The sequence below is a fragment of the Astatotilapia calliptera genome, chromosome 12 (genome assembly GCF_900246225.1).
Source record: "Astatotilapia calliptera chromosome 12, fAstCal1.2, whole genome shotgun sequence".
NCBI classification, from domain to species: Eukaryota; Metazoa; Chordata; class Actinopteri; order Cichliformes; family Cichlidae; genus Astatotilapia; species Astatotilapia calliptera.
In genome coordinates, this window is record NC_039313.1 from 35,208,028 (window position 1) to 35,234,988 (window position 26,961).

Sequence of the window (26,961 nt, forward strand, 5' to 3'; positions counted from 1 at the left end):
AGCAGGCAAATCACTGCAGACTCTTCCCAAAGGCTTTGTCGACACACACAGACAGAACAAAGCGACACAGCGGAGCCACCGAGGAGCTGATGATCTACCTTCTTGTCTTTCTCTGAGCCGTCAGTGAGGAGGATGCCTTTCTGCATGTGGCGGTACAGAACCTTCTGTATGGCAGACATGTCACACTTTATGACGTACTCCACCTGTGTGAACGACAACATAAATAATTAAATGAAACTCCAGCGGCACAGTGGTGTCTTTTCAATAGTGAGGCTGTTTGAGCCAAATCCACAATCCCCATCAGTCAGCTCAGCACTGACAAAATACACTAATGAGAATGAAAATAAAGGCATAAAGAATAATACCAAAGAACGAGCTGTGAGGTTGTGCTTCAGCTTAGAAAGTCATCTCCTTCAAAATCTTTCATTCTTTTTAATAACTATGAATGGTCAGAAGAAGGCTACGGATAATTTCCTGTCATCAGTTAAGGTGTCTGGCTCTGGGTCACAACAGTTAAGCAATGCAACCGTAGAAGTTGATAACAATGTGTTTAGGTCACACAGACTACTTTATCTCCTTTTCTTCAATTACTTTCTGAAACCCCTCCGGCACAGTGTGGCCAGGAGCTCGATGCAGTACTTACAAACCTGCAGCTTCAATTACTTTGGGAAGCAGGAATGTTGCATCCAAGGTCAGCAAAGACTATCCCGTTCCTCAAAGTGTAAAAACAGCTGCATGTAACCTTGAAATCAGCTCAATAGGAGCGACTTACACATGCATTACATACAAACAGCAGTGCAGGTTTGGTGCACTGAGAACTCTGCAGCGTCCTAAATCAGCATTCAGTCGTGTTAACCTCACCTTCTCTGGCAGCTGAGACTCCACCTCTTTCTTCAGCCTGCGCAGGAGAAACGGGCGGAGCACTTTGTGCAGACGCCGGATGATCAAGATGGTTTCCTCCTCGTTTAAGTCAACCTGAACACGTCAGAAAGAGTGAGAGACGACGCCTCGCAGCTGTTTGTTTCATGCAGAGTGACGAGATTCCTACCTGCCGACATGCTGCTTTAAGCTAAACCGTCATTTAACCCAGAAGTAAAACTCTTAAGAGAAAGAAGCTCTTTTGCATGTGTTTCCTTGGCCAACTAAGGTTGTTATTATTAAACGAGAGCTCCTGGAAGAAACCCATGCTGGCACACAAAGAACATGCAAATTCCAGACAGAAGGGTCCGGCCTGTTTCCAACCACTGACTCACTCTGCTGCCATTATTACACATCACTTAAAAACTAATTGATGATAAGAAGCGTGCCTGAATCCACTTTTTCCTTAAGGGTGCCTTTTTAATTAAAAATTGTTATGTTTGGCCACGGTGCTTCTGTTGCACCCAGGGCACCAAATTGTTTTTCATGAACTAAAACAGCTACTACTAATGCAAGAAAGCAAAAATACGCTTTTAAATATTCTTTTCCTAAATCATGCAACGCTTGTACAGCTGGAAATGAGCAGAACAGGTTCCCTTTAGTAAAACCAAAACTTATTTTTCAGCTTAGAAATCATCTATAACTTTTAATTATATGCATCTAGAAAAGTAATATGAGACGAGCTGTATGTAATCTAAAGATGAAACGTTGAACTTGGTGGGAGCGGGCACTGCTACGGGGGATTTGAAAGTTTTGCCTACTCCCACATGAAAGGTGTCCACATGTTTGATATGACACGACCCCAAAGGGCTGTGTCCTCTCCTAGCATTGAACCGGGACCTTTGTCCAAACCGCAGTCCCATGACTGCTGAAACTGCAAACTGAGCACAGACAGATATCAGAGACCACTTCCATGCTGGCTACCGCTCGTTCAGCCTACTGCGCTCTGGAAGACGGTACAGAAGCATCGAAAGCAGTCGAAACCGCTTCTAAATGTAGAGACTTCTAAATGAGACTCACTGAACTTTCCAGGGGCAGGAAATAAAATTCCCCGTGGATACTCAGAATTACATTCAGAACACTTCCAGAGTCTTAATGCAGTGGGTATAAAAACATTCTCCCTTATGCATTTAAATAAGCCGTGTTAAATTTTAGATATAAATGACCTCCCTTTGCTTCCTTGCCAGGAGTAATGAAACATGTGACTGCTGCAAAGAAAAGCAGTGAGCTGAGGGGAACAGATGAAAGCAGCTCCATTTAACAGCTTTAAATGGGAAGTATTTCTGTGTTCAGTAAAAATCAGCCCATTGCAGGAAGAAAAGGCTGAAAATACAGTTTTTAAAAGGATTTCAGTTTTTACACAGAAGCTTTGGCATTTTCTGATAATGAATGATAATGTCTGTACTTATCATCACTTTAAAAGTTTTAAGTGGCCTTGATCCAAATGACATGAAGGACTTATTAACCATTTATGTGCCCGAGGTTCCTTCTGATGGTTCCTGCCCTGAGTGAGATCACGACAGCAGCCAAACTGTAAAACTTCTTCAGTCTCTTTAATCACAGAGCTTTCAGAAATGATTCGTCTCTTTCTGATATCTCCTTTGTAAATTTATACTACATGACAACACAAAATGCATTATGTATTATTATTTGATCTACGAAGGTTAAAACTAATTATTAACTTGATTTGCAAAACCCAGACTTCAGCATCAGCCAGTGTTAGCTTAAAACTAAAACACTGGTAGTTCTCCTGGCACCTACCCTCTCTCCTGTCATGGCGAAGGGTGCGTTAAACCACTGCTCGAAGGTGCTGCAGCACTTGAAGATGGTGGGCAGCAGGAAGTTGAGCAGGGCCCACAGCTCGGGCAGCTTGTTCTGCAGAGGAGTCCCGGTGAGGAGCAGCCGACGGGGGGCCACGTAGTGCGTGTTCAGCACCTGTGTCAGTTTACAGTGGTGGTTCTTCATGCGGTGACCCTCGTCAACGATCATGTACTTCCAGCGAATCTGTAGGAGACACAAAACAGAACCCGAGTGCAAATTAGCATTTTAAATATTTCAGTTTGTGTCTCAGTCGTCACTGCAGGATTTTGATTTTGCACTTTGACGACCGTCAGGCTGCAGAATAATTCTAAATACAAACAAGCTTCTGACTCCGCCTTTTATTTAGCGTGTTTATGACACACGTTCTCATCTGACCTGATGAAATCTTTGTGCCCCCTGTCATATAATGTGTATTATGAGCACAAAAAAGCTGTAAAATGTCAATAAAACAGAATTCACTGATTGCAGATCTCATATTTTACTCACAACAGAACAGAGAAAACATATTACGTGTTTCAACTGAACAAATGCACAATTTTAGGTGAAACATTGGCTCATTTTGATTTTGATGGCAGCAACATCTGAAAAACAGTCCGAGTGGGAGCAACAAAAGGCCGGAAGCTTTCCTCCAGCTGCTGCGCTCCTCAGCTCCAGATGTTTGATGATGTGGGCTGATGTTAAAATAAGAGAGGATGCTGCACAGTGGCAAACTGTTGTTTTGGAGACATATTGCTGCCATCAGATACAAAATGAACAATTATTTCACTCTGTTTAAACATTTGATGTGTTTTCTGTGTTTTGTTGTGAATAAAATACAGTTTTGTAAGATTTGCACATCCCTGTGTTCTAGTTACATTTCACACAGGAGTCAGGTTTGTTCATCACAAGTAATAAAACTTGGTGTTATTGCAAAACTTTTATGTTAATAAAATACAATTACTGCCAGATGCACATATTTAACCTTTAAAAAGCCTCGAGTGAGAAAAACAAAAATCTGAATTTTAGCTGAAGATGAAAAGTTTGTTCATTAAAAACAACAAAATGTACAAAGTGCAAAAGCGAGTCAGTGAATAATGCACGATGCATGACTTATTCAACTGAAGAGATGAAAAGCAAAGTGAGGAAACATCTCTCAAATTACTGCATGAAACAAACAACAATCACAGTTCTGTCGCTTTTCCAGACTTTTTGCTGATTTGAGCTTCGGCAGCAGCGGTGGATGGAAGCTCACCATAATTTCCTTTTGCTCATTTTGTGGATATTTGTGATGGAGCTGCTGCAACAGGGTTCACGTTAGGAAGCAGATTACAGATAGAAGAAAGAGGTTTGATCCTTTTCACCTTAGCCAGTATATGCTTGTCTTTGATGATGTATTCATAGGTGGTCAGCAAGACGTTGAACTTCCCGCTGCGGAGCTGAGGCACCAGCCCACGACGCAAAGCAGGGGTGCCCTAATATGTGGAGAGACAAAGAAGAGACAACGTTCTGTCGTAAAAAGCAGAAAATCTGAACATCTGTGATGTGAAAAAAGAGACTAGACTAAAAAACAGAGATTTGTCTCACCTTGTAAGCAATCTTAACCACAGACGGAGCCCATTTGTCAAGCTCATAGACCCAGTTAGACAAGGTCCTGAAAACAGCATTTAAATGTGGTCAGAATGTTTTTAGCAGTAAAGGCAGAGTCTTCAAAGACGACAGATTCATCAACACTTCATTTACAAAAACAACCAAAGAAACCATGAAAATGCACAAAAGCAGAGACGAGATGAGCTCTTGCTCAGTGGCACACTGGCACAAACTGCTGTGTGCTAAAAAACAGACAGTTTTAGGCTTTACTCCATATTTGCACACTATGCATATTCAAGAGCACATTACACACAGTGGCCTTGAGCAGCGAATTAAGCCTCCGCTCAGCTTCCATCACTTAGAAAGAAAAAGTGCTCTGCTCATTAATCATTAAAAAATAGGCTTGCTTCTAAAAACACAACCATTGTTCACTCTAATCTTCCAACACCTGCAGTTAGAAACCAACATTAAAAGGAATAACAATTAAAAAGCCGAGTGTTTTCCTGCACTCTGCACAAGGAGCACACTTTCATCAGCCTTAAACCACTTTGAATTTTCACCCTTGAACAACAGCACGCTGGTTTCCTGCTGTTTGTAAGTGAAAAACAATGAGGGGAATCACACACTTCATGAAGCTGGATCAGTAATCGGACATATTCCCACACTCTGAAAACAGTTTATTTCGACCACACCCCGTAAAGTCATCAGTTATTCACATTATCAGATATTATTTTGTAATGGACAACAATGCATTATGGGTTGTTTCTAGCCTTAATGTTGCACAGTTATAAAGTGTTCGTGAGGACTGTGTGAGCGGCCCCACACATGAAATAAATACAAGCCTCTCTACTCATCATTAAAACTGCCATCAAATAATTTGGCTCCTTTGACCCTATAATGAGATGCACACACGGCCTTGTACTAAAATTCAGCATCTTTATTCGGGCCAAAAACACACTCAGACATGCTAATTATCCTCCTGTGCTGTTTTAGCAGGTTAAAAAACTAAACTGTGGCAGAGGTGATGTCTTTGGCTCTGCAGCAGGGGAGCGGTGGTGCAGCAGGCGTAATCAGGTCTCTCCCTTTTTAGTGACGCCGGGAGCTGGTGACAAGCTGATTGATTGGACCGAAGACTGTGCTAAACCCAAAAAGTACTGTGAAAGCACAGTAAAGAAAAGAAAGCCATAACCAGAACACCGTGTGGTTTGAGGGGCGTGCAGGGTCACATAAACGTTATTGATGATGTAATGCCTCTGTCCTGCTGCAGTCTCTAGAGCAGTAATGTCATATCCAGGTGGTATCTCTCCCACAGGGCAAGCTTCCATTAGCAGTTAGCATGAACTTCACTGCTTTGGCTACATGAGATGTTCTGATTACTCAGAGCAATGATTCATTTCTCCTGCAGTTTAAATGTTGAATGACGAGCTGCACCCGTCCCTAGCGTACTCTCTCAGGTTATTTCAATAACACAATCTGAGTGCCAAGCAGCTGCACTGACGTATCTGAATAAATGCAATTTGATTGGCTGAACTTTTCTCTGCACCTTGCCTCAATTATCACAGGCAAAGCAAACCAGCAGCTCCACAATTCAGAAGAGAAGCGAGACCTGAAAGACGTATGTGTGAGTGTCTGTCCGTGCCTCCATCCGCCTCATACTAACAGGAAGTGGCCTAAGAAGACCAATTTAACTTCAATAACAATAAGCACCTTCGTGCACAATGCATTTTTAATGCAGCTGTGAGCAGCTGGACCCTTTCCACACTGCAAAGTGAAAAATATCTGCAGTAGTATTCTCGTACCCTGTTTAGTATGCACTGTACTTGATATTGTTAGAATAATTACGAAGCATGAATTTGGACTTATCACAGTGAGATGGATGTGAACACCTGACACTTGCGCAAACACCAACTCTCCTGCTTTCCATTACAGCCCGCGTACTGCTCAGGCTATTTCACTGTGAGTCTACAGGGGCGCGTGGAGAACACAAATCTATTAGAAAGATATAAAAACACACATTTTTTTCTTATTACAGCGCCCCTTAATTCCAGGTGCAGTCATGCTGAAAAGCTGTTTGTGCTTTTTCAAATGGATGCTGAGTCCATGTAACAAGGCTGAAGCTGATAAAATATAGCCTATGCCTTTTAAACAGGTTCCTGGCACCGATGGAAATAGCTAAAAGGACAGGAAGGGAGTGAGGGAGCACTCATAAGGACCTTCAGGGTAGTTTACGTGTAGTGCTGCTAATACACGAACAAAAAGAAAGCCTTCACACGAATGATTATCATTTGAAGTTCTTTTCAAAGGTGACTCTAATAATGTTAGATTTTAGGGTGTCATGACATTGCGAGATAAGAGCCACGATTGATACTGGAAGAGAAGTACTAACGAGAGAGGAACGATGATGACAAAGGGACCATTGAGCCTCTTGTGCTCCATCAGGTAGGTGATAAGGGCGATGGTTTGGATGGTTTTGCCGAGCCCCATTTCATCAGCCAAGATGCCGTTGAGATTGTTGTTGTACAAGGACACCATCCACTCGAGCCCCTGAATCTAAAACACAGAGAGGAAAGCATGAGCGTGCTCTGTGTGCACACAAAACACACAAACGATAAAACGGTGAAGACGAAGAAAAAGGAGAAATTCACGTCTAACTAGATGTTAAAAAGACAATACAATTAATAATGTCCAGAGTTTACAATCATCTATATTCCAACATGAATAATGGAGCTCTCCTTGGCTGCTGTGAATAATAAAAGCAGATATGGAGGCAATCACAGGCACCTGCAACAAGTCAAGTAAATGCATCCTTGCACTACTGTGTTTATCCTATCGTAGGGCAGTCCTAACAATCAGGTGATGAAGCTAAAGCAGCCCATAAAAGCTTCTTGCATGTTGAGGATGGTCTGTGTAGCACTACGGGCCTTCTAATGTCTTCTAACATCCAGCTCTGTACGTTTGTTGGTGCAATCTTTGTTTCTATAGCATCCCACTGTGGAGCAGCACACTTGATTTCTCAAACTGTGGGGCGGGGCCTGCTGTCGGGGCACAGAGCCACTGCGGGTGGGGTGCAGATGGCGACAGGTAAACATACGCCGTGAAATTAAGTTGAATTAAGAAGAAAAAAAGACATTAAAGCGACAAAAGATTACACTGAAACTCATCTTTGATCCTTTTTTTTATTGCTGACTGATTGAATTTTGGATTCTGGGACAAGTGACTTTTTCTGACATGTCAGACTTAATCCAGAAAAATCCAGAAAAGTGCAGAAATTATACATGTGTTAAAGTTTTTAAACATAACTAGACACACATATCCATGATGTCATGCTGTGCCTTTAGCTGTGACAGCCTAAAAGAAAGAACTGCCAAACATATGGAATCTAAAGGCATTTCTTCTGCCTCTGTACTTGTAAACGTGCAAACCTTTAGACCTTTAGAAGAAGTTAAGTTGACATTTTTCACTGTGAGCTTTGCCGGCTAACTTGATGTTACTGCCACCACAGCATTTTATATCCTAAAGCATTGGGAGAAAAATAACTCTGTGGGGAAACAATCAGCGAAGGACGGTCTGAGGAAAGGTCAGGAGGACAGTGGCAACAGAAAAGGTGACCAATAAACTGCACAATACTTCACTACATGCAGCGGCAGAGCTAATTGCAGAGATGAAGGTTGTGAAAAGAAATTCCCAACTGAATGCATAGTCTCTGTGAATTTAGGTTTGCTATATATATACTGACACTGCAGACGTTTGATCCGATTAATGGATGTCCAATTTTCCCCAAGCAGCGCGCCATATCTCATTTTAAATTTGGCACACCATAAATCAGACAAACAGGATGACTGCACCGTGATTGGATAGAAAACAAATGCTAGCTGTACCCAGCTGCCAGTTCCAGATCTCTGCCAATATGTCTCTCACGGTCATGTACGCTGCAGCTGAAGACGAGATGAGGGTGTCTGCATCGCTACAGGCAGACAGGCTTGACTAAGACGCATTCATGTGCCTAACAGGAGATGTGTTTGTTTACAAAGCTTCTATCTATGACCGAAGATTGTGACAGTCACCAGCTCTTTGCCCACAGACTCGGGAATATTCAGAAAACCTGAAACCGATTTGTTTCCATGTCCAGAGGGCGGCAACGCCCTCAGTAAATATACTAGGACATCATCACAGAGAGCAGAGGCTAATTTACCTGCACTGAAGAACATAAATACATTTAAGGCTCGAGCTGTTATTTTAACTATCACCTAATTTGCTGATTAAGATTAAGATAAATCTTTATTAGTCCCACATGTAGGCTTAAGTTAAAGGTTAAGAGAAATAAAGAGGAAGTTTAGTTTTCTGATCAAGGTACTAAGTTTAGTTCGGACCTCTAGGAGGCTGAGAGGCTTTTTTCCCACGAAACGTGATGCTTGTTTACATGAATCAATAATATAAAACGTATCTAACATTTGAGGTGTGGATTCATCGCACTCATTTATAAGAACTTTTTCTTGCCATCTGTGGCCTGTTTTCATGCTGAAGGTAGCGTTTGATGATTATGAAGCTGTTACTGGTGGCACTGAAAGCACAGCAGGAAGTTGGCGCCGGCGCTGCAAGACTCGACAGCTGGACTGTTTCACTCACATTTACAACAAAAATAGACGTGCATGGACTGCAAAATGCATTTAGAATATATGAGAACAGAAAGCATGACAAGACTCTGTTTTCTTGACAAAAACTGATGAAACGCACACACACAGACACACACACACACACAGTAATGATGCAGTTCATCAAGTCCAAATACCCAGGGGGAGATAAAGGAACGCCAGCGCGTGTCACTGTAGTCACAATCAAAACCTCTGTGGGTAAAAAGCCAAATGAAGTCATTTATCAAACTATGTGTTAAACACACTGTCATCCACTGACCCTTTGTTTTAGACTAGCACAAAGTTGGAGAATGAAGATCCAATTACAGCTAAAGCTGTTTGTATGCAGACAGTCTGTTACTTCAGCTGTCGTGTAAACTCTGCTTAAAGCTGACAGCAGCGGTGCTCCTGAGTTGCAGTGAGAGCTACAGCATGTAGGGGGGTGTCCAAAGCTTTTAATTGAATTTTTCAAATGTATTAGCTCGGATGCCAATGTGGTCCAATGTTTGCAACTTATACGAGAACTTTACAGTCTCTAAAATGTTCCTTCTCTGCAGATCAGCCAACGTTTGCTCCCATTCATTGTAACCAGGAAACTACTGAAAGCACTCAGACTGGACTTTTTTCATCTAAAATGAAAACATATTCAGCACCTGCATACTTCATTGCTACCATGTTGTTATAAATACATTTTGCTGCACTAGTTTTGGTCTCAAACAAGCTGCCATATTGATTTCTGTTTGCAATCAAGTTGCTGACTGCCCATGCAAGCTCAGTGTTTGCATGACTTTGTCTAATGCCTCTCAAATCACACATCAAATGCTCAGGTAGATCCCACGCGTGCTTAAAAATGCCCCATGGATGTGCACCGCATCACATTAGAGACAGGCTGGGAGATGAGAGCGGCTTCCTGTGTGAACATGCAGACATACATTTAGACAAAGTTTAGCTCTGCAAATCAGTTCTCGCTGATTTGAAAGGAGCCGGTCTGCTGAAAGAGGGTCTGACTCAACTTTCATTTGGAAAGAAGTTCCAATTTCAACCACATGCAAGCAGACATTCCTGGTGGATTGCTCTCTAACCTGAAATCCACATTACGTCTGTTTTGCACATAGTTGTTGATGGAAGATAAAATAGCTGCTGAAAGAGTTGATATCTTTGCATGACGCTGCAAATCTCTGTGCAGCGTTCTGCCATCTCATTAGACTTTCAACATCTTACTCTGTTGCTCCAGCTGGACACTTTAGATGTTTTTCACAGACTCGGTAGAACTGAACTGAAACTCAAGTCCTCACAGGGCATTCAAGACAAATTAGACGTGTCTACTGGTGGCAGCACTGGGCCACACTGTTCAGCCAGAATCAGGACAAGCTGTCCAAGAACAGTTAGGAGGCCCTGCTCAGTCACGCCAAAGTTCCAGTGTAGCGCTTACAAATGAGGTCGAACCAGTTAAAGGCAAGAACGACGTTTTAGACCAGCCTAGGATAAAGGACACATCTGACACACTGTTTGGCACGAAGCTGGAAAAAAGCAGAAGCTTCACAACAAGTGTTTCTATATGTTCCCTCGATCTATTCGCAAATGTGACCAATGTAGACTTGCTTGACTCATTTATTAAATTCTTGTCATGTTATTGGATTTCGTGGACCAAAAAGTTCCCTCAAAGATACAATATTAGGGTGAAAAACTCAACAATCCACTGATGCCCTGCGAGGAGCACCTGGCAATGGTGGAAAAAGGAACTCCCTGTTAACAGGAAGAGACCTCTGGTAGATTCAGGCACAGGGAGGAGTAGACAGCTTCTACAAAAGCAGACATGTTGTATACGTGTGTGTGTACCTGGTACTGTTTGAGCATCCCATTGATCAACAGTGACGACTGCTTCTCCACCCTCTCAATGACAGCGTGGGCCACGCCGTAGTAAGACTGGGAGCTGGTTTGGCCAGTAGGAACACTGTACTCATCATCCACATCCTGCTTGGCTGACCTGCATGTGTGTTTGATCATTTGAGACAGAGACAGAGAGCATTTGAAAGTATTCTAACTCAAACTGAACCAGCTTACAAATTTAATTTAATGGCGCCTAACTGAGGCCTGACCCCAGGAGCTCAGACTAATAACTGTCTGAGCTCTTCTGGAAATCCACATTCAATACAAAGACAGCCAGAGGTTTGTTTATTTGTGAGGCTCCTGCAGGGAAAATCAGGTTTCAGGTTGTTAAAAACAATCTACACCCTCAACTTCCAGCGTATGTGAACTGAACGCTTCTTTCTAGCCAGTGCAACACATGGCGAGTAAATGGGAGATAACAGAAGGAAATACAATACTCGATGATGTTCTTGGCAGCACCCTCAGTGGCTCCATCTCCATTGGGATCGATTATCTTCTTCTCCTCTGTCTCTCCTTTGGACGCCTCATCTTCCTCCTTATAAGGTAAAGTTGATAACACATGACTGTGAGCGTGCTTAATAAAATAACAGCAGCACAGGTGGAACAAAGAAGCAACTTTGATGTGGATAATAAAGTGTACAGCGCCCCCTGGTGGATCTTGTGCAATATAAAGTTTATTAATGAGAAAATCCTCTACCTCCTCTTCAAACTCTGAGCCGCTCTCCTCGCTGTCTGACCGCGGGGCCACTTCATACCTGTTTCAAAAGAAGCAACAGAAAAACAAAGCCTCATTAAAACATCTGTGCCCGTCACAGAAACATAATGACGAGCTTCAGCAGAATTTATCTAACAAGCAACAACTCTCCAGATAGTGAAGAGAGTTTATAAATAAATAAACAGAGCGAGTAAAAGTTTCACACTATAAACATGTTTAACTATGAAAGAGATGCGCTGATTCAGGGATATTGATATTCAGACTATCAATATCATCAGAGTGTGGAAGGAGAATTTCAACGTTTCCTAGTTTTATTAAATATTATTTAAAAATCTAAAACATTTTAGCTAATGTTATTATTTCAGTATTTTTTCTGCCTTGTTAACTGTCTGCCTGTTGCAGCAGCTCATGCTCTTTTGTGTTTTTTAATTTTAACGATTTTTCTGGCTCAGTATAATTTCACTGAAGATGAAACTGCTGCTTTTTGTTTTAAAGTTGTGTAAAGTCAAACTGGATTTTCTTCTCTTGGTGTTCTTGGCAATGACGAATCTTTTCCACCTGATCGTGCTCACGGTTCTGCTGCACAGAGCGACACCTGCAATCCTGGAGGTGCTACGGAGAAAACGACGGGTGCTTTAGTGATAACAGGGGCTGTATCCCAATTCAGGGTCTGCAGCCTTAAAGGCCGCATTTTAAGGCCGATTACGTCACAGCGACGCGCCGAAGGCTGTCCCAATTCGAAGGCTGCTCGAAATGCGGTCCTCAAATGCGTCCTTCATTTCCCTGAATTTTAAGGCTGTGGCGGTGTAGACTTCGTGGCCCAACATATCCCAGAATGCATAGCGCGGCGGTGGGTGTGGATAATTTTGCAGAAAAAAACGGTGGATGAGGGGCGCCCGAAGAGTAAACTTTAAGTAAGTATTGAATATCATGTCACTTATTTATGTGCAAATGTTTAATAACGAAGAACATGAAAACATTTCTGTTGGCCACATGTCGGCAAAGACATGTGACATTAGTGACGTTTGTACTAACTTGGTTTTAAAGCCTTTACTTTAAAATATACGCCGTTCAATAGCTGAGCTTAATCTCACAGAGAATGATCAAAGCTCATGTAGAAACAAACAAACAAATGAACAAAATATGTTCCCCTTCATTTCTGTCAAACACAGCTGTATGACACGTTTCCAGCTGTTAGTATCATGGTTGCTAGGCAACCTGGGCAGCGCGACGGAGGCTAGACCGTCCCATCTCACAAGCCTCGCACTTCCGGCCTTAGCGGTCTTTGAGTGCGCGGCCCCTGTGGACCGTTAAGGCTGCAGACCCTGAATTGGGATACAGCCGTGGACTCTGTGTGCTGTGACCTGTGAGGGAACACAGCGAGTGTAGTTTGATGTGTTTTCATGGACACAGTGTCAGGTGGAATAGCTACATATTGCTCCACTGAGAAACGATTGTGGATGTCTATAACTTCTGTTCCCTGAAGGAGAGGAACGAGGTACAACACATAAGTATGGGATATCACGCCCTCGCGTGTCCTGGCTGAAGAAACCTTTATTCACGCCTTTACGGCAGATGACGTGTGATGACACGCGCAAGGCCCCGCCCGCACATATAGCCGCTGCCATCACCGTCATCCCTCAGTTCGATAGCCGCTCTTCACCGAGCCAACTGCTCAGTGGGGCCACCCTGTGTTGTACCTCGTTCCTCTCCTTCAGGGAACAGAAGTTATAGACATAACTAATCGTTCCCTTTCAGTCGATTCACTCGGTACAACACATAAGTATGGGACCTATATACACGCCCCGCAGAGCAGCCACCGAACCGGAACGGGACCACCACATCCTTAGTGAGTGGTAGACCCAGCAGAAAGGACAGCATGAGCCACCGAAGGGGCTGTAACGTCCAACCGATAAAACCGCACAAAAGTGTGCGGCGACGCCCAATTAGCCGCTGCACAAATATCAGCCACAGGCACCCCTCTAAAAAGAGCCCATGAGGTCGCCATCCCCCTGGTGGAATGAGCTCCCACCCCGTGGGGCAACGCAAAACCTCCGGTGCTGTATGCCAGCGAGATAGCTTCCACAATCCAGTGGGACAGCCTCTGTCTGGACAGAGCTCTACCTCTATTCGGATTAGCGAAGCAGACAAACAACTGGTCACACAAACGCACATCCCGAGTGCGCTCAATGTAGGTGCGTAGCGCACGCACCGGACAAAGAGAATGCACCCTCCTCTGCTCCTCAGATTCAAAAGGAGGGGAGCAAAAGCTCAGCAACTCAAACTCCATTGAACTATAAGATGCAGGCATGACCTTGGGAAGATAGGCGGCATTCGGACGCAATACGACCTTGCGGCCATCAGGAGAAAACTGTGTGCAGGCAGGATGCACAGACAGCGCATGAAGGTCCCCCACTCGCTTCGCCGAGGCCAAAGCGAGAAGTAATGCGGTCTTATACGAAAGAAGTTTCATATCTACCGACTCAACGGGTTCAAACGGAGGGCCACAAAGGGCCTCCAGCACCAAAGACAAGTCCCAAGCCGGGACACTGGACTTAAGCACGGGCCTCAGCCGGCGAACCCCTTTCAGAAAACGCACGGCGAGGGGATGCGCACCTGGTGTCACCCCGTCAAAACCGATATGACAAGCAGATATAGCCGCTAAATAAACCTTGATCGTTGAAAACGAAAGGCCTTTATCCAACAGCTCCTGCAGGAATGTCAAAACATCCACAATAGAGCACTGAAATGGGAGAGTGTGGCGGTCCTGGCACCATCGCTCGAAGGCTCGCCATTTGTAAGCGTACAAGCCTCTAGTAGACGAGGCCCTGGCGCTCTGAATCGTCGCTACCACACTAGGTGGCAGACCCTTAGCAACCAAGTTTAACCTCTCAGCAGGTAAGCATGAAGGTGCCACAGATCCGGGCGCGGATGAAACACTTCCCCCCCCGCCTGAGAGAGGAGATCCCTGCGGAGAGGAAGCTGCCAAGGACTTGCTGCAAGCAGGCTGATTATTTCTGCATACCACGACTTCGCGGGCCACCAAGGGGCCACCAGGATCAGAGAGAGGGAATGCCGACGCACCCTCTCCAGAATTGGAGATATCATTTCCACTGGGGGAAATGCATACAGGAGCACGTCTGGCCATTGGTGCGCTAGCGCGTCCAAGCCCAAGGGTGCATCGTGGTCGATTATGGAGAAGTACAGGGGGCAGTGAGCATTCACCCTGGAAGCAAAAAGATCTATTTGCGCCTCGCCAAATAGATCCCAAATCTGAGCCACTATTGAAGGGTGTAACCTCCATTCTCTCACCAGAGGACCCCCCCTGGAGAGAAGGTCCGGCCCCAGGTTCAGGTGGCCCGGGACATGGGTGGCTCTTAGAGTCAGAAAATGAACACTGCACCATAACAGCAGAGAGCGAGACAGCTGCAACAGGGGAAGAGAGCGTGTTCCTCCCTGCCTGTTTATATAAGACACCACTGTTGAATTGTCCGTCCTGACTAAGACATGCTGGCCCTGCAGGACTGGACGGAAACGCTTTAGAGCTAAGAACACTGCCAACAGCTCTAAGTGGTTGATGTGCAGCTGGCGCTGAGCCGCGGACCAGATCCCTCTCACTGACGCACCCTCGCACAGCGCTCCCCACCCACTTAGGGAAGCATCTGTGGACACCACCTTGCGAAACAACACCCTCCCAATCCGAGAGCCCTGGTGCAGTAGCCCGGGCTCCCTCCAAGGACGGAGAGCTAGCATGCAAGACGCAGTTACCGGCAGCCTCCTCCGGAGGTGACGCGAAGCACACAAACGGTGAGAGAGAGTCCAGCGTTGAAACGCTCTCATTTTCAACAGCCCAAGCGGCACTACGGCGATCATAGATGCCATCATGCCCAACAAGCGCAATATCGTCTGGAAACGCAGTCTGCGTCCCAGCTGAAATTGAGCGAGGCAGCGATGAAACGCGGCCACTCTGTGCTCTGACAACCGTGCGCGGCTGGAAAGAGAGCATATTTCCAGACCGAGAAAAGCGATCTGTTGACCTGGGATTAGCGAGCTCTTCTGAAAGTTCACAGAGAACCCCAGTGTCTGAATGTGTGACAGAACCCGCGACAGCTGCGTCTCCGCCTGTTCTCTGGAGCAAGCCACGAGAGCCCAGTCGTCCAGGTAGGCCAAGATGCGGATGCCCCTCTTCCTGAGGGGCGCTAGCGCTGCCTCGGCACATTTCGTAAAGGTGCGGGGAGCGAGCGACAGCCCGAACGGCAGCACTAGGTATTCGTAGGCTACGCCCTCGAACGCAAACCTCAGAAACTGCCTGTGTTTCGGGTGTATAGCGACATGAAAATAAGCATCTGTTAGATCGATTGTCGCAAACCAATCTCCCGGGCCGACTGCACTCAGGAGCTGTCTGAGTGTTAGCATCCTGAACCTGTACGTTCGCAGGTACGTGTTCAAGACTCGCAGGTCGAGGATGGGACGAAGCCCTCCCCCTTTCTTCGGAATGACAAAATAACGGCTGTACCAACCTTTGTCCGTCTCCGAAGCGGGGACCACCCGTATTGCTCTCTTCTGTAATAGCGCCTGTATTTCCTCTCTGAGTACCAAGGCTGCCTCGGGGTTGACAATCGTGTTCACGACTCTTTGGAAACGAGGCGGCTTGACCCGGAACTGCAACCGGTAACCCATGGCAACGGTTTGCAGCACCCACGGAGAGGGGGCGCAAGCGCGCCACTGAGGGAAGTGAGCAGCCAGCCGGCTGGCCTGCAGCACTGACGGCGGGGCGCCGTCGCCCCCCAGTGTGTCTGCAGGGGACTGCATCCCCTGCCTGACCTGGCTCATTTCGCCTGCAGGTTGAGCATTTGAGATTGTTTGAGAGTAAACAACACTCTTTATTGATTGCAACATGGGAACATGTACATTTATACATTTTGTTGGGTGCACCTTTTCCGGGGCATAACAATGAAAAACAGCGGGAACACTCGATGTGGTCGCTTGAACATTCAACACATCTGAACCGTGTGCAGGGGTTATGTGCTTGGGAGACCGCGATAGGGAAGTGCAGCGCCTTCTGGGGCTGACAACCTGAACAGAACTTAAGCGGCACCTCTTGTGCGGCAACAGAGGGGTAAGAGCAGCGTCTCCCTGCGTCTCCCGGCCTTTGCCCCAGGCCGACTGGCGTGGAGCTCGGGCCGGAGTACGTGCTCTCGCCGGCGGCCCTCCCACTCCAGCAGTGGGCGCCGGTCTCTTGCCAGCTGTCAGAGGAGCGGCGGGCCTGTGAGAGCTAGCAGTGGGCTTGGGCTGGCGTCTGGGGATGATGTCGCGCAGAGCTTCCGTCTGCTTCTTCCTCAGATCGAATCTAGCCTGAATGGCTTCAAGTGAATGTCCGAATAACCCAGCCGCAGACGCTGGTGCGTCCAGATACACAGCTCTGTCTCTATCAGGGACGTCGGAGAGGGTCAGCCACAGGTGCCTCTGCGCCACCACTGTCGAAGCCATCCCTCTGCCCAGGGAGAGCGCTGCACAGCGAGACGCACGGAGGATGTAATCCGTGGTGACTCTAACCTCGTTAAGAAGAGGTGACAGCGGGCTGTCCTCCGGAACCAGCGATCCAAGCTCCGCCAGGCACATTGCTTGGTACGTCTGGAGCATGGTGACGGAGCTCATGGCTCGAGCGGTGCCGGCCTGAGCCCGATAAATCTTCTCCAGCTGCGAGGCCGAGAATCTGCAGTGCTTGGACGGCAGAGTTGCGGGGCCACCGACACCATGGTTATGGGACGGGGCCAGATAAGCAGCCAGAGACAGCTCCATAGGGGGTGGGTTAGCTAAACCAGCTCCCTCGGCGCCGTCCAATTCCATGTACTGTCCATAGCCGGGCACAGTGACGCGGGTAGACAGAGGTTTGTCCCATGACGCTGTTAGCTCGCAGAGAAAGTCTGGGAACATGGGGAGGCAGTTTTTGGCCGTTGCGGGCTCCGGTGGAAGGAAAAAACCCGCAAACCGCGACGGCTTCCGAGCTGGTGGAGGAGAGGGCCAGTCCACCTGCAGCTTCTCAGCGGCACGGCGAAACAGGGAGAAAAGAGAGGTGTCATCGTGGCCGACCGGCGCAGCAGCGGCGGCATATTGGGTCGACAATGAGCTCTCCTGCTCATCCTCCGACAAACCATGGATGTCCAGGCCGATGTCCAGCACGTCATCGTCTTCCTGGGGAGCGCTGGCGGGCTTCAACCCAGGCTGAAGCCCGTCAGCGCTCCTGCATGGTTCCGGTCCGTCATCGGCTAACCCGTCAACGTATTCCATGTGGTCAGCCCAGCTAATCGCGGGGACATCGACCTGAAAATTTTCGTCTTCGGACTCGGACGAAGCCGGGGCTCCAGACTCGGAAAGAAGAGGGTCATGCCGTGCGACAGCCGAGCGTCCCAGCACTCTTTCCACAAACGTCACCCGTCTTTCCAGGGTCGAGCGTCGGAGCTGGCGACAAAACGCACAAGCTTCGGGCTCCGTCAACGCTCTCCTAGCGTGGACGATCCCCAGGCAGACAGGGCAGGCATCGTGCTGGTCGCTGTCGTGCAAAGAGAAACCACATCCCTGAGGACAGGGGCGAACAGAAGATTTCTGCTTTGCTCGCTTCGGTTTGGAGTCCATTCCCAAAACGCAAAGCGAAACGCTGCACAAGAAAAACTTGAAAATAGCGCTCCGCGGGCAGCCTACGCACCAGCTGGGCGGTGGAGGCTAACACCAACAGGGGCAGTTAAGCTAGGTTCAAGTTGGCAGACAACGGAGCTAACTAGCAGTAGCTAGCTGGCCCAACTCAGCAGAGGTGTTCTCAGCGAGGTGAAGAGCGTAAGAACTGAGGGATGACGGTGATGGCAGCGGCTATATGTGCGGGCGGGGCCTTGCGCGTGTCATCACACGTCATCTGCCGTAAAGGCGTGAATAAAGGTTTCTTCAGCCAGGACACGCGAGGGCGTGATATCCCATACTTATGTGTTGTACCGAGTGAATCGACTGAAAGGGAACCAGCTACATAAAAATGCATGAATTCTATCGAGGATGCCAAGACTGGTATCAACGTCAAAATCCGAGGTGACTTCCTTCTCAAGTTATTAGACACGCCAGGTTTTCAGGAAACTCGACCTCTGACCTCGAGGCCAAGGTCACTAAGATCCAAGCTTATCTGAGATTTGGCATCTGTCTGAAATTCCTATGTTGCTTCGTTCTCGAGTCATCGCGTTCACAAACCTTGATGTGCATAGCAATGCTTAATTCTAGACTTGAAAGAATTTTCTTGGAATTGATTTTGGTAAGTTTTGTTCTTGGCGTTACAAAATGCAGTCTGTGTGAGCATTACGAGCCACCGTGGCCGAACACACAAAGACTGCCACCAGCAGAATCTTGGAGTGTCCAACGGTTTCGTTTCAAAGAGATCAGAAGCCGACAACAGTGCTGTGCAACTCACCCGGGGTTCATCTCGAGCCAAGCCTCCAGCTGGCTGGATTTTGGGGCCTCGGTTCCCTGCAAAACTTTCCCGGTCTCAGTCTGAATCACTTTGACAGGCAGCTCACTCATCTGGCTGCTTTCATCCATGGGCTACAGGACAGAGGAAACACAAGAAGCAGCATGCATAAACAAATCTGAACTCATCTTCAAACTTTAGTCTTTTAACTTTTTTTTGAAAAGATATGAGCTGTTAAGTTTTTAAGATGAGCGGCGGACTTTGATATTGATCAGAGTATGATATAGATCTTCAAATCCATTTAGAAACGAGAACCATAAACCACAAAGCTTCACTTTCATCAGCCACCGCTGATGTAACCTGAGCTTCTGCTGCTTTTATGACTGCATATCATGAACGTAAAACACTTTTCATTAGTTCCATAACACCAATTAAACAAGAGCTATAAAACATAAAATTTTACAGACAATTCAAAAGCTTTTGTTTATTATTTTATAAATTATTTTCACCGGAAAAAATGAGACTAATAAATCCCAACATGAACCAAACTTTCAGACCTCCAAAGTTGCCTTTAGAGGTAAACAACATCAATGAGAGCTTCACCAAACCTGCCATCAAAGTTCAGCCTGAGCTTCTGGAGCACACAGAGGAACATGATTAAAAAGTGTGGAAAGTTACGACTGCAAACAAACAAACAGCACAGACGTCTTTTTGCTTTCGGAGGACTGTTTACAACATGCCTCTGCTGCACAATCGCCCAGGGTGCAGTCTGCCTCTCAATGGATAATTACTGTTTGTTTGTTCGCCTCCTTATTTGGTTCTTTTTTCTGTCAGAGTAGGTTGGATTTTGTAGCAGTCACAATAAAAGACTCAGCAAATGCACGAGAGGGATAATTATCAGCGTTACTAATTTTGAAAGTTAAACACATTCAGAGGACAAAGAGCGAACATCTGTCGACATCGGGGGGACGTGAACCCTGAAAAAGTCTTTGAAACAGAAGTGCCTGATTTTTAACAGCTGATTATTTACACATCCATCAGTACGACTGTCACTCATTCATGTTTGTGTCCACCTGTTGAACATAAGTGCAGGACTCGTGTGATTTTATTGCCACTTTTAGTCTCCACAAAAAATGTCCACTGCTGTCACATCTCAGCACCGACTCTGTCTGCAGTCCTGAGCAGGTAAGCTGCAGAGTGGGAATCGTGCTAACAATGAGGTAGCGTTCAGTAAACTCAAAGTTAGCTGCAGATCAAATTACAAAACACTTTTTACATTTAACATGAACAGTCACTCACCTCTCCATCGGGTCCAATTGCGCTAGTGCCTTCACCATCGCCATCCACCTTCTACATAAATAACACATCAACCAATCAGATGGCATTTTCTTCAAAACACTGACTCATATCAAAGCTGGAAAAACACTGATAATAATAATAATAGGTTAGAGGGAATGGGAAATCTGAGGTGCTCTTTGTGTTCCTGTTGTACACTCACATGACACTTTATTAGGTACACATTGCTAGGACCAGGATGGATCCTTTTTACCTTCTGAACTGCTTAATTCAACAAGGAGCTGGAAACAGTCCTCACAGAGTTTGGTCCATACTGTGTGCGACAGCATCACAGAGCTGCTGCACATCCATGACGCTGGTTACTGTGAAGAACCACTAAATAAAGTGAACTCTTCATGTTCAAGAAACTACTGTAAGGCAGCTCTGTGACATGTTATCCTGCTGGAAGCAGATTCAGAAGACGGGTACACCGTTATCACAAAGGGATGGACGAGGTCAGCCACAATAGCTGGGGTGTTTTTGTTAAACAATATCCTGTTGGTACTTGGAGCCTGACTCGCTGATACACGGCAGGATGTGTTTACTCCAAATTCTGACCCTACAGTCTGAATATCAGAGCAGAAATCAAAAATCATCGGGCCAGGTAACATTTATCCAGCCTGTTGTTGTCGACCCTGTGAGCCTCAGCTTCCTGTTCTTAGCTTACACCAGTGGTCTTGTGCTGCTTTGGAGGTTTGTCGCCCACACAGAGATGCTCTTCTGCATGCCTTGTATGCAGTGAGTGGTTACTTGTCTTACTGTTTCTGTCCTATCAGCCTGAAGCAGTCAGGCCATTCACCTCTGACATCGACAAGGCATTCACCCAGAGAACTGCTGCTCACCGGATATTTTCTCTTTTCCAGACCATTTCAGAAATACCAACCACCACGCCACATTCAACGGCACTTAAATCCCCGTTTGTCCTTGACCCTGAGCTAATTCTCGGTTTGAACGTCAGCAGGTTGTCTTGGCCTACGTGGCCGCACACACCGAGTCGCTGCAACATGAGCATTAATGCACCGTTGAACTGGTGCACTTAACAAAGTGGCCAGTGAGTGTAGTTGTAGTGAAGTCATTTACTCAGGAGCATTTGAGAACACTGAGAGAAGAGCAAACAAACTGCCCTGAACTGAATATGACACTGCAGGCCACATATCCTACACATAAGGATAAACAGCAGCAGCCAGTTTATTGTGTTTATGTTTGCTTGAAGCTGAGTGCTGCACAGAGCACACACTTGACCTTCGTCCTCCTACCTTCTTTCTCTTCCGTCTCCTCTTCTTCTCCTTGGCAGCTTGAGCAGCTTTGTGTTCATACACCAGGGTGGTGAGGTTGGCCACATATTCATCCGTCTGCTGCAGCAAGTAGGCCAGACGCTTGTCTTTCTTTTGATCGATGAGTTTTCGGTACCCTTCCTCGTCTTCTGCCTGGATGAGCCAAAGTGACATCAAATTAAAGACGAGAGCTGCTGTAACGGTAAAGTGTAAATGATCCATTATAATAACAGGACGGAATTATAAATTAACTCCACTGCACTCATATAGTTGCCAGTTTAACCTTTAGGATCTTTAATTATTATTATGATTACAAATGGATCCTTTACAAAACATGCTAACAATAATTTTTAAAAAACTAATAGACAGACTTTTAAATGGCTAAACTGTGTATTTGCACACCAGCGACCTTATCTGTGAACTGTCTCTGTCACAAAGTCCTCCTCTGTCTGTATCATAAGACACTTCTACAGTTTCCCTTCTCTTCAGTCATGCGTGTAATGAGGCCTCAGCAGCACTAACAGCGCTGGCAGCCGAGTGGGGGGCTGAGAAGTGCGAAACAGGAACGCAGAGCCGCAGCACGACACTGTGGACGTTTGTATCGTGTGCTATTATTTAGCTGACAAACTCCAGCTCTGATTTAATGAGTCGGAATATAATCAGACACCAGAGAAGAATGAGAACAGCGGAAAACGAGTGGACAGTCTAATCCTGCTTCTCACTGAGACCATCACCCACATTAAATACTAATTCTGAAAGGTTCAGTTTTGGTCTGCTTTGTGCATTTGGGGGCATTTCTTATACAGATGCAGAGAGCAACATTTAGACAGATGTCTAAGTGTGTCAAGCCAACACTGAGCTCAGTGACAACAACTGGCATCATAAGAACAGCACCAGCAGGCTGGTCCAAGCTCAGCAGGCTGTAGGAAGGCCCAGATCCTTTATTTGCTGGCAGCAAACATGTTTACTGTAAGCTGTGATATGCTTGTAGCCACTATAGTGAATAATCAACATGTATATCCGTAACTTTTAGTTTGAGCATTTATGAAAACACATGACTTCCAAAAAGATTCATCTTGGTTTGGCGCTCCTCACCATGAGTCTCCTCATCCTCTCCTTCTCGATTCTCTCCGTCTCCTTCTTCTGCTCACGCTCTGTGTTGGTGTGCCAGGTGGCGATGGCTCTGGTGAGCTTCTGCATCTTACCGGACACAGAGCGGTGATACTCTTTGAAGTCCTTGGCATGTTGAAGGATGCTGTTGAGATATTCCTGAAAAACAAGTCACAAGTTTTTGTTTCTGTTCCCGTCACTGCAGACACAACCCTGACGCCACATGAGTTTTCCTTCCTGTCAGCCTGTCACCTGCTTTCACACAGAGGACCTGCTGGATGCTGTCGCACTGTTGACAGTTTTCTGATTGCTTTTGTTGCATTTGTTTTGACTGCAGGAAATGAGACGGTAGCGTTTTGTTTTTTTAACCAAAAATTGTCATGAATACTTTTTATTAGTGGTGCAGCGAATCACGGTTGATCCGTAATCCGAACCGATCCCACTCCACGGTTCGGCACGCACGTGATCCGAAAAAGAAGGAAAAAAAGTATGTGTATGGTGCGCGTGGTCAGTCTGTCAAGCGATAGCTATGGTCAGCGCTAGTGGTCCAAGTGGAGGAGCAGAGGAGTTTGCAGTATTTAAGCAGCCCTTTGCTGCCCAGTCTGACCGGGCTAAAGCTATTACAGAAGCTACTGGGGTGTTTAGCTGCAGACGGGACGCCGTATTCTGTTGTGCAAAACAAGGGGTTTAAACTATGATGAACATGCTTGAGCCACGCTATGATATCCTGTTGCGCGTCCACTTCAGTGACAAGATTGTACCCAGGCATGTATGCGCAGGAAAAGATTAAAGTTATGGCTGAACTGTCCCAGGCATCTTCTGTTGCCCAACTAAAAATGGGTGGAGCTGCAGGTCAACGGAAAGCTACGTGACCGTGACCGCTCATTATATCACAGCGGAGTGCGATGTAGTGAGCGGTATGTATTATTGTAGGGTCTACCTTACAATATAAAGCGCCTTGAGGCGACTGTTGTTGTGATTTGGTGCTTTATAAATAAAATTGAATTGAATTGAGTGGTAGATACAAAGCCCTGTACTGCCCTATATTGAACCATAATTTATTTTTTAATATTACTATTAGAGATGAATGTTTTTAACAGGCAAAAAATACTTCAAGTAAATGTTCAATTTTTGTCTTTTTTCTTTTTTTGCTGATCTGAAAATTGATCCGATCCGAACCGTGAGATTTTTGATCCGTTGCACCACTACTTTTAATTATTTCCATGGCACTGCAGTTTTTACAAGAACAACAATAAGATGAATGATATAATAAGTGCTGTGGGTTGTTACATGGACTCTGGTGTGACTCACCTGATGTTTCTGCCTGCGCTTCTTTTCCTGCTCGAGCTTCTGCTGCTTCTCCAGCTTCTCGGTCATGCGTGCCTCCCTCAGCGTCTGCCGCTTGCTGCGCCGGTAAGCCTTCGAGTTGAGGGCCGTCTCCAGGGTCGTGTCTCGTCTCATACAGGCCACGACGTCCTGCCTCAGCTGGGATATTCATCAACGGGTTATCAAACTCTAAAGTGATCTAATCTCACCTGTATCTCTAAAGTACAAATTGAGTATGAGTTGAAAATAGTGCTAAGCTGCAGCTTGAGGCACTATTGTATTATCAAAGGGCTTAAAATGAACAATTTGACTTCTAATTAAACGTTTGCATGATTGAATGAGCTTCCTTTAAAAACAGGGTTGGTCCACTTCATTACAACCCATATGGAAAAGAAATAGTAAAAACATATATGATTTACTCATGAAAGTGGCCACTTTCTCATTACTTTCATATATTGTTTTAGTAAGTATCCAAAACATACAAGTTTCATTATATAATTTTTCAAGGGATCTTATATCTGTTTATATATTTATAGATTTATATACATCTTTTCCATATGGGAAAGCACGACTGCATAAGAGAAATTAAGAATTCTGAAAGTGTCGATAAACCAAAACAACAATAAAAGCCAGCCTAAAGAAAACAAATTAATAATCATATTTTTAGGTGGATGAATGTATTTTGTTGACTGAGAGCAAGAAGTCCAAACTCTGTATGTACATGTACCTTTAACATAAATCAGTGGAAATGGCATCTCCGTTCTAAGAATACCTGAGCAGCAAGCCAGCCCAGAGTGGATTTATCGATAAAAGCGCCGCACACACTCACACGGCAGGTGATCCGATGAACTTCCAGTGATAACAAAAGTGAGCTCTTTCCATTCGACTACGAGCTGCTGCAGTTATGCATTTACATTGATGCAGTCACGTGAAACATGAAACGCTGCAGCTGCCGCGTACCTGACGCTGGAAGTTGAGCAGACGCAGAGCCTTGAGCTCCACTGTGGCTTTAGTCCTGAGGTCCGGAGGCAGCGAGCCTGGCAGACTTTCCAGTTCCTGGATTCGATGCGCAATCCGAGCCTGCAGTCTGAGAGACATTACGGAGACATTTGGTTAAACTGCAGGACACTGGACACACATACAGTGTTTTATTGAGGCATTTGGCCACCACATGCTGTCAGGTATTTACATCACTGGAAATTTGGACGATGGTGATATATCCATTATTATTATTATATCCATTTGCCATGAGACCTGTCAGCTGTTAAGGCCATAGAATGTGATTCATGTTATCACACTATTTAGATGGGATTTGGATGCAGATTGCACTTTTCACAGCAATCTGCAACATCTGAATCTAGCATGGCACTTACTTTTTTGACGTATGCTTTGTTTTGCAGTTACCTTCATTAGAGCCTCCATCAACACATGGTCTCATTGCCTCAGGTGCATACTGAGTGTTTGCTGAATAAGTATCTTTCAGGCTTAAAGTCTAGTTTCCAAGTGCTTCTTTAGCTTCTTTGGTGCATGTTAATACAGATGATGACACTCTGGGTCCAACTAAACCATAAAACCTGCAGGTTTTGTGTAGTCTTACTGAAAGTTTTTTCCCCTATATCTCTGGGTGGTCTGTTGCCCGCAGTACGAGTTCTGGTCCTCTTCACACATCCATGGTGCAGCTACACTGTGAGCTTTACTTATTTAGTAGTATCATCAGGTAGCTTTCTGAGGGGAAACTGCATTAAATCAATAAGATCTAAAGTTGTTTTGATTATTCAACAGCCTCAGGAGTATATTTATTACTACATAACACTGACAATAATGCAGTGCTGTTCCACAACACTGTGAGAGGCACAGTATTTCACAATGTATTCACTGGACAAACAAGGTGGACTGAGGACAAGTCTCTCTCTAATCATGTCTAAACCAATGCAGCTCGGTCAAGACAACATGAAGAAGAGATCATCAAAACAACATCAAATTTATGGAGAGAAAAACAAGCCTTAGGGCCAAAACAAGATTAAGGTCTGTGGAGGCTTCCCGACGTCTCCTTCGGCAATCTTTGTTTTTAGAAAAATACGCAGCCTGCGGGGATAACAGTGAGTTGTGATTGAGCATGCGAGGCACCTTTAAGAAAGGCCATAGGGGCTCCACCACAAAGTGTTTCTCACGTTATCATATTCATACGGGTAAAGCTTGTAACCTTAACCCTCGTCAAACGCTCGCAGACTCTGCTCGCAAGTCTTCGTGTCACAGTCAATGTTTGGATATGTGACTTAAACTCATTTCAAGTGAAAAACATGTAATGTCACATATGCAGAGCAATGCAGTTTGTTATGTGCAGCAGTTTGACCTCGACACATAAATTCATCTTCAAACTTTCCTTTACCACTGATTTCATGCAGGCAGTTTCATTCTTTATTGTGATGAGTTGTGTAGATGTGAAGTTTTTGCACTATTGTGAGACCACTGATGAATACGTGAATGTGTCTACCTGTATTCTCTCTCCTGCAGGATTCCCACTGGGTCCAAGCCCTGGGGCTTCTGGATAGGCGTGATGCGGTTCTGCTTGTGCTGTATCGGGAGCATTACGGACCCCTGCTGCCCAGGAGGCTGAGGGGTCCCCGAACTGCCCGGCATGGGCCCAGCTGGCACAGCAGAGGCCTGAGGTGGTGCAGGAGAGGGGCGACCACTAGCAACAGGAGTGAGCTGCTTCTGTGCAATGGTTTGATTTTCAGCACACTGACCTGGAGAGCAAAGACTTCTGGTTATTGCATCCAGTCCCACATAACCAAAATCTCAAATTCCTTCAGTACCAAAAGGTTTTTAAAAATTTAACGTGTCAGTATTGTTTCGTTTTTTTCAGTTTGGTTTTAACCACAACAAGCTGCATGAGTTTTTTTATGCTTAATGAGCTTAAATACCTGG

The 26,961-nt window shown here is 45.6% G+C and overlaps 1 protein-coding gene across 1 annotated transcript in view; it reads right to left on the bottom strand.

Annotated features, from left to right (window-relative positions):
- Positions 1-26,961, bottom strand: part of smarca2 (SWI/SNF related BAF chromatin remodeling complex subunit ATPase 2) — a 59,147-nt gene that overhangs the window by 25,434 nt on the left and 6,752 nt on the right. The window contains exons 6-21 of the mRNA XM_026188496.1: positions 26,528-26,780; positions 24,994-25,120; positions 24,019-24,192; positions 22,693-22,866; positions 21,580-21,750; positions 20,288-20,338; positions 18,992-19,122; positions 11,524-11,581; positions 11,264-11,361; positions 10,776-10,923; positions 6,692-6,855; positions 4,303-4,369; positions 4,080-4,190; positions 2,680-2,922; positions 862-975; positions 99-203 (exon numbers count right to left, since the gene is read on the bottom strand). Of these exons, the coding sequence (XP_026044281.1) occupies positions 99-203; positions 862-975; positions 2,680-2,922; positions 4,080-4,190; positions 4,303-4,369; positions 6,692-6,855; positions 10,776-10,923; positions 11,264-11,361; positions 11,524-11,581; positions 18,992-19,122; positions 20,288-20,338; positions 21,580-21,750; positions 22,693-22,866; positions 24,019-24,192; positions 24,994-25,120; positions 26,528-26,780 (2,189 nt within the window). The remainder of the gene's footprint in view (positions 1-98; positions 204-861; positions 976-2,679; positions 2,923-4,079; positions 4,191-4,302; positions 4,370-6,691; positions 6,856-10,775; positions 10,924-11,263; positions 11,362-11,523; positions 11,582-18,991; positions 19,123-20,287; positions 20,339-21,579; positions 21,751-22,692; positions 22,867-24,018; positions 24,193-24,993; positions 25,121-26,527; positions 26,781-26,961) is intronic.